This window comes from Vanellus vanellus, assembly GCF_965231255.1.
Source record: "Vanellus vanellus genome assembly, chromosome: 1".
Classification (NCBI taxonomy): domain Eukaryota; kingdom Metazoa; phylum Chordata; class Aves; order Charadriiformes; family Charadriidae; genus Vanellus; species Vanellus vanellus.
Window position 1 is genome coordinate 26,188,920 of NC_138905.1, and position 12,509 is coordinate 26,201,428.

Genomic DNA, 12,509 nt, shown 5'->3' on the forward strand with positions numbered 1-12,509 from the left:
AATACGAAACTGTATTTCTGTCCCTCCGCAGACCCCTCCTTTTTGTGTTTGAAAGACAACCTATAAAAAATCCTGAGGTTGTTATTTGGTATGCCGTTCACGTTCACCAAGCTGTGGTCCAGCCCCTCTACTCCGGACATGGCTTCCTCCACGCCGATGGACCCTCCTCGTCCACCCAGGCAGTGCCCAGCTCTCTGCGGTCACACGTGCTTCTCAGTACCAGATACTCTTCTGCATATCACTCAGAAGGCAGCTTTCCAAACAGTTGCAAGGCCAAAGCTTCATGGTCAACAGCAGAACATTTCCCCTACATTTCCCCTATCTTTGTTTTTTGGTTTTTTTTGTTTGTTTGTTTGTTTGTTTTGTTTGTTTTTTTTTTTTTTTTTTTCATTCCTAAAGCCTGCAGAAATGAACAACCTAGTGGTCCCATCTAGGCTCAGTTTTAAAAATACAGACATAAGGATTATATCTAAAGTGTCTTACACACCCTCTTAATGCTTCAGTCTCTGGCTAACGAGATTTTGAGTTTTCTCCACTGCACCTCCCGACCACGTGGATCTTCACAACGTTGTGGCTGTTAAAGACTTGGAAAGTTTAGTGTCTGTCCCTGCTTATGGAGTTACACGGTCAAATAGGTCATCAGGAGTCCTTTTTTGTAATTGTACCTGTCCCGGTCTGCAGGCTGCTGTTCGCTCCGTTGCTTTTTCATACACCACGTGCTTGGACTACCCCTTGTTCGGCAATACCCACTCCCCCTGAGGCTGAACCCCCCCCACAGTCCCACACGGTGAGAGGAATTGCTGCCTTGGCGTGCGTACCAAACAGCGCGGGACGGTTCAGCCGCGTTTTCTGTACTTAATCTTATTTGCAGGTGTGAACGTCGGTCATGGTCTCGCACCTCCGGCAGCGCACGTAGCAGCACCAGACAAACTTGCATTCGCACCTCTCCACGTGCCTGACAACGTGGGTGTTGTACCCGCGCCCGCAGCAGAGGAGGTTGCAGCCGTCAGGGCCCTCCGAGGTGCGGTTACATTCCCTTCCCTGAGTCCCCGGGATCCCCAGTTTTTCGTCTTCGACACAGTAATTGGGCGATTTGTTCACGTACAGCAGGTCTTCTTTGCCGATTGGTATTTTTCGCTGGCTCTTCTCTTTCCTGCGTAGCTTTTTTTTCAGTCTGTCTGATATTTGTATGCTGTTTTCATACTTATCCTTTAAAAAACGGCCAATCTTTTCAAAGGAGGACATTGTTTTCCAGCAAGTTTTCACAGCACAGGACCCAGAAACGCCGTGACAACGGCAATCCACCGACATCAGCTTTGCTACAGCCTGAAAGCAAAGGGAGAATGACATTTGGACGCGGTCTTTCAATCATTAGGAATACTGCCTGACATCAGTAACACAGAGGTCTCGGAGGTATTTAACACTACAGTTGCCATTGCCATTTGTGATGGGGAAGCCAGAGCACAGGCGGATACATGTTAGGAACCAGGTTTCCAACTCTGGACCCCCACCATGAGAAGCCTGATCTTCAGAAGTGCTCTGCACTTGCACTTTGCAACGGCGATAACGAAGCAATATCGAATCACATTAACGAAAGCTTGTACTTTTGGGTGGCTTTTCATTCTGGACGACCCTAAAGACCTGAAACAACACATCCTGTGTCACTCCTCCCACCACTGGAATGCAAATGGCCCTTGTGAGGAATAGCAGGAGGGGACGCAGGGATAGGGCAGGTAACGGCACCATTAATACATTGGAAGACATTTACTGGGCAGGTCTATGCTGTCTTTTAAGGGTGCCCTGTGGATACCATCAAGATCACTAAACATTCATGAGACAGTCTGTAACTAAGGCCACAGGAATGGCTTGAGGTCGCACAACAGTGTCTGGGGGACCAGCACGGCTCAGCACCCGAAGCAGCCCAACGTACGGGCCTGGAGGTGCCTCAGGGCAGACCCGTGTTGGAAGAGCAGGAGGATGCCCACGTCTCTGTGCTCCATGGAAAGTTTATCAAAGGAGCCACTAGAACTCAGCAGAAGTATCTTCAACTCAGGCATTCTGGAGTAAATCTCAGGTGCTTCTCACTTACAGGACCAAGCCCTCTTCTTATAATTTAGGCATACAAGTACTGTCATGGGTTTCTAGTGTTTCCAGTTGCATAATGGCTCTATTTTACACAATTTGATAGTTGCATTCATATTACCTTTATAACTTTCAACGTTTTAGCAAAATTTCCACAGTCGTTACCGACATTAGAATACCTTTAGATGAGCTACTTTCCCTCGCCCGTGCAGAAGCAAGCACTGGGCTGCACAGTAACAGTCTGACCAACAGTGGGAATCTGCAGCCTGCCTTAAGCTTTTGCAACACACAAAAGAATTTTGGCTCAGTTTATAGGAGACCGAGCCTCAAAGAACTGGAATCTGTAAACAAGCAGTAACTTTCTTTATCTGGGACTACAACTCAAACAGTCAGCAGACAATCAATATAATACTTCCTTCTGGAGTAATTAATAGTATAAAATTATACAATTAGACTTGTGACACATCTCACATTTGAGTTTGGAAAAGTGCACAGAAAAATTGTCACATGCCCAGATACAGCAAAAGGACAAGGTATCGTAATTTTTGGTTTGCTTTGTTTTACCTTTCGGTTAACATACTCTCTGGAACCATAGGGGCTCATATGGCTCCATAAGGGCGATGGTTAATGGTGTGGAAAGCCCACGTTACCGTCTTCCATTTTACTAACCTTTCTCCCCACATTTAATTTCCACAATCAAGGCAATTGGGAAATCTAACAGAAAGTGTGAATTTTAAATTAACTCGTAGTAAATTTCTCTTGAAACTTCTCCTGCAGCAAGGCTACTACAGATTCAAATTACTCCTCTGTGGAGGAACCACTGTTTCCCACAAAACGCGGAAGACAACCCACCCCCTGCAACTTCATGATGTTTATTAAATTTCACCCTAAGCCTTCACTTAACCCCCATTCCCCACGAATATTAACTGCTGTCAATCTATGTCTTTCTCAAACTGTCTTAGGGAAGAAAAAAAACAGAAGACAAATCTATCTGATACCCTCCTCTCATTTCCCCCGAGAAAGCAGTTTCATTTGTGCCTGTTCCTAAGCCTTGATTCTGCAGTGAGATCAGAGCCCTGAAATCCTACCGAACCCCAAAATCCTACCGAGCCCCACTGACCCTATGCAGGACCAGAAATAAACTCAAGTCCCTGCTTATCTGTAGCTCAGGCAGCGCAAATGCCATCCTCAAAGTTTCAGAGCTGGTCCAGGCATGGAGCAGATAAAATGAGCTGTTTCTACCCTGCGCGTTAAACTGGGAACCTTCCTCGTGCTGAATGCGGTCACTGAAGTTTGGGACGAGCCCAACGTGGTTAAATCCATTGATTTCAGTGGGAGTTGAGGCCTCCTGGCACGTTCTGCCCCGAAGATATTGACACAAACCCGAGTTGGTTATTTGCATATAACTCTACAAACATTATTAAAAATACACATGACCAAAGTGTTTGCTCGGAGTCACATCTCCGGTGAATGAACAGGACCTATTTGTTGGTAGAGGTTACTACAGAAGCCAAAGAAGCAAAGCAAGAAGGGGCAGGTGTACGCCCTGCCCTACAACAGCCTTTGCAAACTGAACCCGATGAAGTGATGCACCGGGACAGGAGATATTTGCAGGGGCTGTGCACTGCTTTCGGGATCGGAGATTTTTCTCTATCCTGGAAGAAAAAAGAACGTTGCAACAAGCAGACCCGCACCCCGGAACACACACAAACCCTTTCAGTGGCAAATCAACTGGCAGTACTTCTTGTAGATACTTATCTTCTCTCCTTCACAGGCTGGTTTCTGTTTAATAGACAGACTTGACCTTGTGCTGGTATCTTAAGAATCTATCAATAAGGAAATCACTGGGTAGTCAGAATTAAGACGCAAGAGTGATTGAGGCAGATGAGAATTTGAAATCCAAGGACAGAAAGTCTTTGTTAGAATACAGATAACCTAATAAAATGTCAACGAAAAGAAAAACACAGTGTCAAAAGATAAATTTTACAAAAAATTTACAAACAGAAGGGATTTAATAGTGTTTTCCAATTTCTAGTGGTTAGTTATTTGTATCAAGGCAAGTAACTACAATCTCAAAGTAGTTTCAAATCACATTGTGCTTTAAGATTTACAAGGTTACGGATGTAATCTTTGCTTTCACTGCAGTATGACAGGGTACTAACTAGGGAAGAAACAACAGGGGAAAAATATACAATTTGGCTTGAGGAAAGAAGTGTACTTCCAAGACTGCTAAAATCAGGCATAATAAAATCTGGATGCGGCAGAAGGATCCCAAAATTGTCAGGGGAAGCACTGGACATGTCTGCTAGGGGCTAAGGGTGAGTTACTTCCATGTGGGCAAGTAGCCCAGCAGATAACACTCAGAGTCTTTCTCTGAAGATGAATTAATGAAAACTAAGGGGAGACAGAGTTTCTAAACAGGAGCAGGAACTGATGTTGGAATCTCAGGTTGATATCAAAACATAAAAATGCAGCATATATTAGCAGTGTACGGACAATCAGATGAATGCAAGAACTACAAATGTGATTGAGTACAGAAGTACTGAGAACATCCATAGCAGTTACAAATATTTGTGGGTTTATTGTGTGTTGCTCGGGATTCTCACATGAAGCTTTGATGCACTCTGTTTCAGAATGATTTATGGTGTCACCACAATTGTGCATGACTCTGGGCTATTGCTTCCCAGCTGCTAGAATGGGCAACTTTTCTGGTTGGACTCCAACATATTTTGTGGTGCCTCTACTGCCAGGACAGGGAGCTGACATCTTGCTTTGGCCGATCACAAAACATGCTGCCGGATCTCAGGCTGCCATGTGAACCTTCATGAACAAATTCCCATAATTGGACGTCTGGCAAAATTTAGAGACTGGGAATCTTGTCTTGCTGTTTTCTTGCAAGCAAACCTAAGACGGTGCCTACAGAGCCAACACAGCCTTCTGGTGGGATGCGGCTGCAACACATCCCTGTGTCTCAGCAGTGCACAGAGTTACTGGGACGCTCAGAGTTACTGGGGACTTGACTTCCAGACTGACTCCGCAACCAGTGCTCAGCTTCACACCTTTAGATTCACACAGTGAATCTTTTCAGTTATTCATGAAATTGTGAGAGAATTCTCCCCAGGGAACAAAATTTCACAGAGAACTTCAGAGGAGCACTGTTACTCACAGAAACACGGTGGACAGATGTGTCCTTCTGTGGAAGCCGGGACAGGGTTTTGGTTTTCTTAGGCTGGTCATGAAACCGACTGACTGCCTGTGAGAAGTGATGAGTGTGGAACTGAGCTGGATCCACGAGCACTGTGTTCAGCCACAAGCCCACCTGAGCAGCTCCTCTTGCCCCTATAGCCACTCGCGGCCCTCGGCCCTGGTGGTACTAGCACAACAAGAGGGTTAAGTGATGAACTGGATACAGTGCTGAACACTGGTCTGTGTTAAAAATTAACCTGAAAAAAAGATCATTTTTAAACCAACTTCCTTTCACTGTTCCAGTGCAATTAACAGAGGGAGCGGCGTGGGGTGGGAACGTGTGGCTGGAACAGGCAGATGGGCCGAAAGCAGAGTTCGGTCTGCAGCGAAGCAGAGTGTCAGTGGAATCACAGTTTGTATACCCCTTAATGCCAACTAGTGCTTAATAGCTCCAAGCTAAGCTCTCTGTTCTCAGCTGTGAGACAGGGGCTGCCAGTACTGGTCTTGCAATGGGAATTGACGCCTGTAATCCAACAGCCTAATTTAAGCCACTGGTAGAACTAATAGGACTATTCATGAAGACAAGCACGTGTCCTACTGGAGGTACAGCACTTAAGAACAGTTGCAGACTGTTGGTGGGTCTGCTACCAACCCACAAGTATCAGTAACAATAAACTCTCCGATGTGCCAAGCTAATGCCATGTGTTAACACAAGTCCTACAGACCAAATAAATTTCCACAAGTCAGAAACTGAGCAGAATTCTTCCATCAGTAAAAAAATACTAATACAACGATAGTCAACCCATGGTGCTTGACTCCCCTCATCCTTTTATACATGGAGCAGAGGTGCCCAACTCACATACGCACATCTAAGTACACTGAACGTTACAATGCTAAAAGATGACGAACATTTACCTTGCGGCAGAATAAGGAATGAAATCTGGATCTTCTGAGGTTCAGGTCAGTATCCTAAACAGTGGACAACTCAGTCAAAGGACCTTGCTGTTTTAAAATTGATATATCTTGCATTTAACTATGTGATGTAGAAATGTAAAATAGCATTTTGTACGGAAATGGGAAAGGAACAAGAGAATTCTGCACATACCAGATCCATTAGTAACTCCAAACAAACACAGAAGTATTGTCCCTGGAAGACTGCTCTTGCAAGACACAGAACCAGGAACGTGATAGTATTTATTACAAAAGGTCATAAGGTACCAAAATATATTGCAAAACATCCTTCTTGTAAGCCCCAAAACATGAAGGTCAACATTTTCCAACATCTCCTAGTTAAGGATTTTGAAACTACAAAAATGAAGAGTTCTGCTAAACTTTACTTCAGCTAATATTGCTGCTAGAAATCCCAAGTACCAACAATAAACATTATCTTTCACCCTGGACAGTGGTGAAAATATTTGCTTTATCCTACAGTTTGCCATTAAGTTACAAAATATTTATGCACGGAAGCTGACTAAATACTCTGCATATTTTCTTCCAAGATAATGAACAACAAATACACCATTGATACAAAACCAGTGAAATTAGGGTCTTCTGGCCTTTCAGGCTTGCAGTGGATGTTTTTGTTTTGTTTTGTTTTGTTTTGTTTTTCAAAAAACAGTGTCTTGGAAAAGGAATGAGCATCAAATAAGCCTGTGACAGCATACTTTGAGAGCCCTGTCGGAGAGCTCACTATCGTGAAAAGCCTGAAATCCCAAAAGGTCCTCAGGACCCAGTGGATCCTGTTGGGCTGGATTCTACCACATTCCCAGAAACTGACAGCCTAGTCTAAAACTCTGGTTTCGTGAAGTTATGTATAGTAAGAGGTACCCCTCAGCATGAATAGTAATGGCAGATACCGCAGTTGCATGACATTAAGGATGTGGACTCAGAATCGATTAGATTTTCATGCATATAACTGTCATCTAAGATAACCTGGAACCTGTCAAAAATACTATTCATGGAAAACGAAGACTCCCTTAACCACATCCTCCAACCCCCTGTAGCTTTAGCTCACTGAAAATACGTTATCTTCGGCTGAAAGCGCTCCTCCCCTTTGCCAGTCGGTCCTGTCCCCATGACACAGGTGTCCCCAACTGTCTGTGTGACCGCTATAGATGAGATCAGGGAACTCAACTAACTTTAAAGAAAGCAACGCCAAAAGAAATGGTTTTCTTCTAGGCTCTGTGTGTGTGTGTGTGTGTGTGTGTGTGTGTGTGTGTTTACAAAGCTGAACGGTTCCTTGGTACAGGTCGCAGTGCAAGACCCCAGACAGTTGTGCTGGCACACCCACAGCAACGAGCGACGAGCGCGAGGATGGTACGGCAAGACCAAAAGCGAACCTTGTCACTGAGACAAAAGGACAGCAAACTACTGCTGCTGCTAGCATAAAGCTAAAGGCAGGAAAGAAAACAGAGTATCAAAGAGAAGACCTGTGTCGCTGCCACCTAAACACAGAAATCACATCTCTCTCTCTCTTTGAAGTTCCTCTGGAACCTTGCAGTCTTCTTCCCTATTCTTCCACTGTCACCCTAATCTGAGAAAATGGCACTGTCTAATGACAAACATGAGTATTAAAATAAAAATTCATATCTGTACTGTATATTAAAACTAAATGAATAGAGATAATTTTATGGAGATTATTATCTCCTCCCTTTACTATTCCTCTCTACAAGCTTGATAAATGACTACTCTTTGCTCTTTCCCTAAGGAAATACTCACTTAATCTTCTGTTACTCTTATTAATGTCCCCTACTACACAATACTGGCTACCTTTGCTTGGAGATGATTTAGCTGACTGGCATCTAATTAAACTCCCAGTAACTGTCCTCAGCATCTACTTAGGTTTAAAGTTTGCTTCTTCTACTTCAGTCCTGAAAAGGGCCTATGTCCCTGAAAGATTTTCTGGTTTTCCAACTATATAACTTAATTAAATTAAATAACATAATTACCTTGTAAACTGTAAAAATGAGTTTAAATTAGAATAGTTTGCAATGATACTACCATGGCTCTTACGATGGCTTACTATGGCTGTTCCCCCTCTATGGCAGACAGGAAAATTGTTTTCAGTAAAACCCACCGATGCTGCTTCTGGCTACAGGAAATTACTGAGTTACAAAGGAGTCCATCAATATGTGTAGTCAAAAACCAGAGGGTCTCCATTTCTTTAGTTATAGCTGCGTCACTAAGCAGAACAGATTTAAAGTATTATTGGGCCAGAGAGAGCCACTAAACACTTACAAAGTTAAAACCTCCAAGGTAAAGCGGAGAAAGTCCTTTTAAAGCAAGAACCAGAATCCAAGTCTCTGCCGTTCCAGATGCGAGCCCCAGGCACTAGATTACAGACTCACATCGCCCTGCATCGGCTCTTTCTGCCCCCATTTATCATCCTCTGCAGAACAGGACAGGAGGACCCAATGTCACACACCCCCCCCCCCCATTTCTTCTGCAAGCGTGGGTCTGAAGTCCTTTGGGCTGGAGAAGAGCTAGCCCAAGCCAGTCTCCTCTCACTTCTCTGACGAGCACCCTAACCAGCCGGATACTCTAAAATAGAGGTGTCATTTCCACCCCATCTTTTAAAATAAAACGTTAACTCTCGATTTCCTCTCTGAGCGATTTTAGACTTCTGCTCGCAGCCGCAGACCCCACACTGCAGATGGGTAACGACGCCTCGTGTCCAGCCTGCCTGCTCAGTCAGCATTAGAGAGAATTAAAAATGCAGGTCGTGATAATAACAGAATAATCAGTGAAAAAACTCCAAAGGTATTATGCCGATAACAAGACTATTTCAAGTTTGCTACAGAAGCTCAAATATCTCTTTAAGATAACTCTGATTAGCACTCCAGATCCTGTTCTTATTTTGTGGACTTTATTTTAACCTGTGGAGTTTCGTTAGTTAGTTAAAACCAGCTCTGATTCCGAGTTTGTACGCATTTGCTTTGGCGATGTTAGTGCTGTTCTCGCCATTGGCTCCATCCGTACCTGCAGTCAAGGACAGGCCCCGTTTGATTGATGCCATTTTGCCAACGAAGGCCAACAGGCACCTGCTGCCATTTCTGAATGGTGACACATACCTGCCTCCCGGCCTCGTTGTTGTGCCGGTTCATGGCCGCCAGCCCGCTCCCGCTCTTGCCCGTTACATTCTTAACGGGCACATCCAGGAACTTTCTGCTGAACGACATTCCGTAGTGGATATCGTCGGAGCAGCCGCCCCAGTGCCAGCCCTCGCTGGCCGAGCCGCCGTGCCGCAGGCTGGTGTCGCAGGAGCACTCCGTCACGTTTCCTGCGCTGCACGATCGCGTCACCGAATGCACGAGGCCCGCCGACGTCACTGCGTATATGAACGCGGTCTCCTTCGTGCCTACAAAGCAAGGCACGAACACGTTACTTCATAACTCCCTCTGAGTGCCTTCCTGGTGGAGCTGTAGAAAGCGATTTTACAAGCCAAACTATTATTAAAAGGGAAGAGTTACAGGTTTAAAGCCATCACAGCTTGGTCTGTGCAGTTAACGTGTTTAAAGCAGCGGATATTCACATCCAAAAAAGAGTTCATGGCCTCTTCATACGACCACGTTATTAATGGTGCTGTTTCTGGCTGCTTGTACCACGCGATTTTTGGTAACTCCTTTCTAAATCTGGTTGGGAACTTTATTTGCCACAGAAACTTTCAAGCCAATTAATAATAAAAAAATTAAACCCAACACAAACACCACCCCAAACCCCTTACTCTCCTCTCTGCTTCCCACTATTCATATTGATTTGAAGAAGAAGAAAAGGTTAGTTCAGATCTTGGAGGAGGAGCTTGACGCTGTCATGATCCCGGGTTACTCTGGTACAGGGCCAGAACTTACCTCATGCTTAATTTAGCAAACATTGAGGTTGGTTTAATTCACAAAGGTTGCAAACAGCCCCAAGAATCTTAAACCAGGCGGAAATCGGGAAGGCAGAAAGATATTTAGGCCATGTGCTTTTCCTAGAATTAGCTGGCCATGGGAAAGACAGCAGTACAAAAAAGCTTTAACTGTTATACTATATTTCAGAAGAATTATGGAGGGACCTGCCTGCGCCTCTTAAGCCAGTCCTGTCCTCTGAGACTTCTGGCATAACGGGACACAGATCTCTAAACCCCGTTGAGCAAGGTATACTCTCCAAGCAAACTGCAAATCAATGACTGGCCATTAACCGCAGCTAAAATTTCACTGTACTAATTTTCACTGTCGTAAAAACAATTCGTTATTTCCGTTCTCCCAAGTTTGTGCTCACAGGCAGGAAAGTTTCTGTTTGTTTCTCCGGTTCTTATTAGTCTGTGGTGCTGGTACCATCCTAAAATGCTCCCACATGATGCACTAGTGAAGCTTTGTGGGTTACCAGTGGCTCTCATTCATAGGGCTGCAGGAACAGTCCTTCCCATTGGACAGCAGGACTAACATACAATACATACGGCTACATATAGTAGGGTAAACTTTTCCCTGTTTTATTTTTTTTCCTTTTCCTTTTTGGAATACGCATCACTTTTTATTGCTCATTTTACATTTTCATGGTTAATGTTTGGGTTTTTTTCACTGTTGTATTGTAGTATAAAGTGCAGATTGCACAAACACAAAACGAAATACTACACTGCTGAAGTTCACATCAATGGCTATGCCAAAATCCTTGAGCAGAGTACTCAAAAGAAACTTGCAGGTTTGAGACCTTTAATACTGCCATTTGATACAAACAAAATGTCCCTGTTTCAGTGGAAATTTCAGCAATTCCATTATTAGTTCACACAAGGAAAGCAGCGTTGGTCTTGCTGGGCTGAGCAGTACCACCTAACTGAGCACATATGATACATTTTAAAACGATTCACACTGCACGTGGTGCTGTGAGCAGATTTTCACCTGCAATCAAGTGACCTTTTCGAAATACCGTGTGTCATTACCCTACTCATTTAGTAATTATGACATAAGGGGATAAACCCAGCAGCAGCCTAAGAATAACAACGTTTCAACACAGTTAAGTGGATCTAGTTAAAGGCACTGTCACCCACAGACGTATTAAGCAAAAAATGACAAGAAGCAACAACAATTTTGCAAAGACAATAGCCAGGTTTTTTGTCTGCTCGGTGCATTTCGTCTACCTGTGTCAGCCTCCCGGGGCGGATGCGGTAACCGCCCGCCACGCCAGCACTCCCTCCTCCCGGCTCTGCCGACGGGGCGGCCGGTCCCTGCACCCGCCCGCCCCTCCGGAGCCCCGGTCCCCCACCGCCCGCCCTCTCCGAGGAGAGGACAACCGGGCGGGGAGCCCCGTCGGGGAGCGACGGCGGGCGCACCTGCGGGCCGGCGGCCCCGTCGGGGCGGACACTCACCGCTGCTCAGCTGGTACCCGAAGGCGGCGGCGGCGGCGGCGGGGGGGGCGGCGGCGGGTCCGCGGCGTGGGGCGGGCGGCGGACGGCAGTCCCAGCGTTCGTGTCGGAACTGGCTGCGGCACTCCTGGAGGCCCAGCCGCGCTCCCTCCCGGATGGCGGGCACCAGCTCCGGCTTCTGCTTGCACAGGTCCTGCTGCCGGCGGCTCAACGACGGGCTGGCGCAGCCCGGCTTCTCCGGCCCGCCGGCGGCGGCGATGCCCAACCACCTGCAGAAGCAGCGCCCCCCCCCCCGCCCCCTCCGTCAGCCCCGGCGGACACGAGGGGACGGGCGCCGCGCAGCCCCCCCTCCCGCGCCCGGCTACTCACATCCAGGTGCCGCCGGCGGCGGCGGGGCAGAGGGCGAGCAGCAGCGCTGCCCGCAGCAGGCACGGTCCGACGGGGGGCCCGCGCCCCATGGCCGCCGCATCGAGCCCCGCCGCGCCGCCGCTGCCCGCCGCCCGCCCCCCCGGGCAGCAGGGACCGAGGGGGACGGTCGCCAGTGGCGTCTCCCCTTCCCCGCCCCCGCTACTCGGCTTTCTCCTCCTCGGGGAGCAGGGGGCAGCTGGCGGGGGAAGCCCGGGCCGTCGGAGGGCCTTCCCGGGGAGGATGGGCCGTCGGGGAGGGCGGCAGGAGGGCAAGCATTGGGAGCGCCGGGTTCCCGTCAAGGTGAGAAAGTTGGGTTTGATGTTTTCCCCGGCTCCGTCCCCCGTTCTGCCTCCTCCGGCCGCGCATTGGCCGCCCGGGGGCCGGGGCGGGTCGGGGCGGGCCGGGCCGGGGCGCGGCGGGAGCGCGGGGGCTGCGCGCCGCTCCGCGCCGCTCCGCAAGTGGCCCGGGCGGGAGCCGTGCGGCTGCTCGCCAG

At 47.3% G+C, this 12,509-nt stretch overlaps 1 protein-coding gene across 1 annotated transcript; it reads right to left on the reverse strand.

The window, feature by feature from the left end:
• Nucleotides 1–861: 861 nt before the first annotated feature.
• WNT16 (Wnt family member 16) lies at nucleotides 862–12,066 on the reverse strand (the record flags this gene model as incomplete). The annotated part of the gene is made up of 4 exons (XM_082498790.1): nucleotides 862–1,326; nucleotides 9,339–9,625; nucleotides 11,612–11,877; nucleotides 11,978–12,066. 4 exons carry the CDS (start codon nucleotides 12,064–12,066, stop codon nucleotides 862–864), a joined length of 1,107 nt encoding a protein of 368 aa, XP_082354916.1.
• Nucleotides 12,067–12,509: the final 443 nt, after the last annotated feature.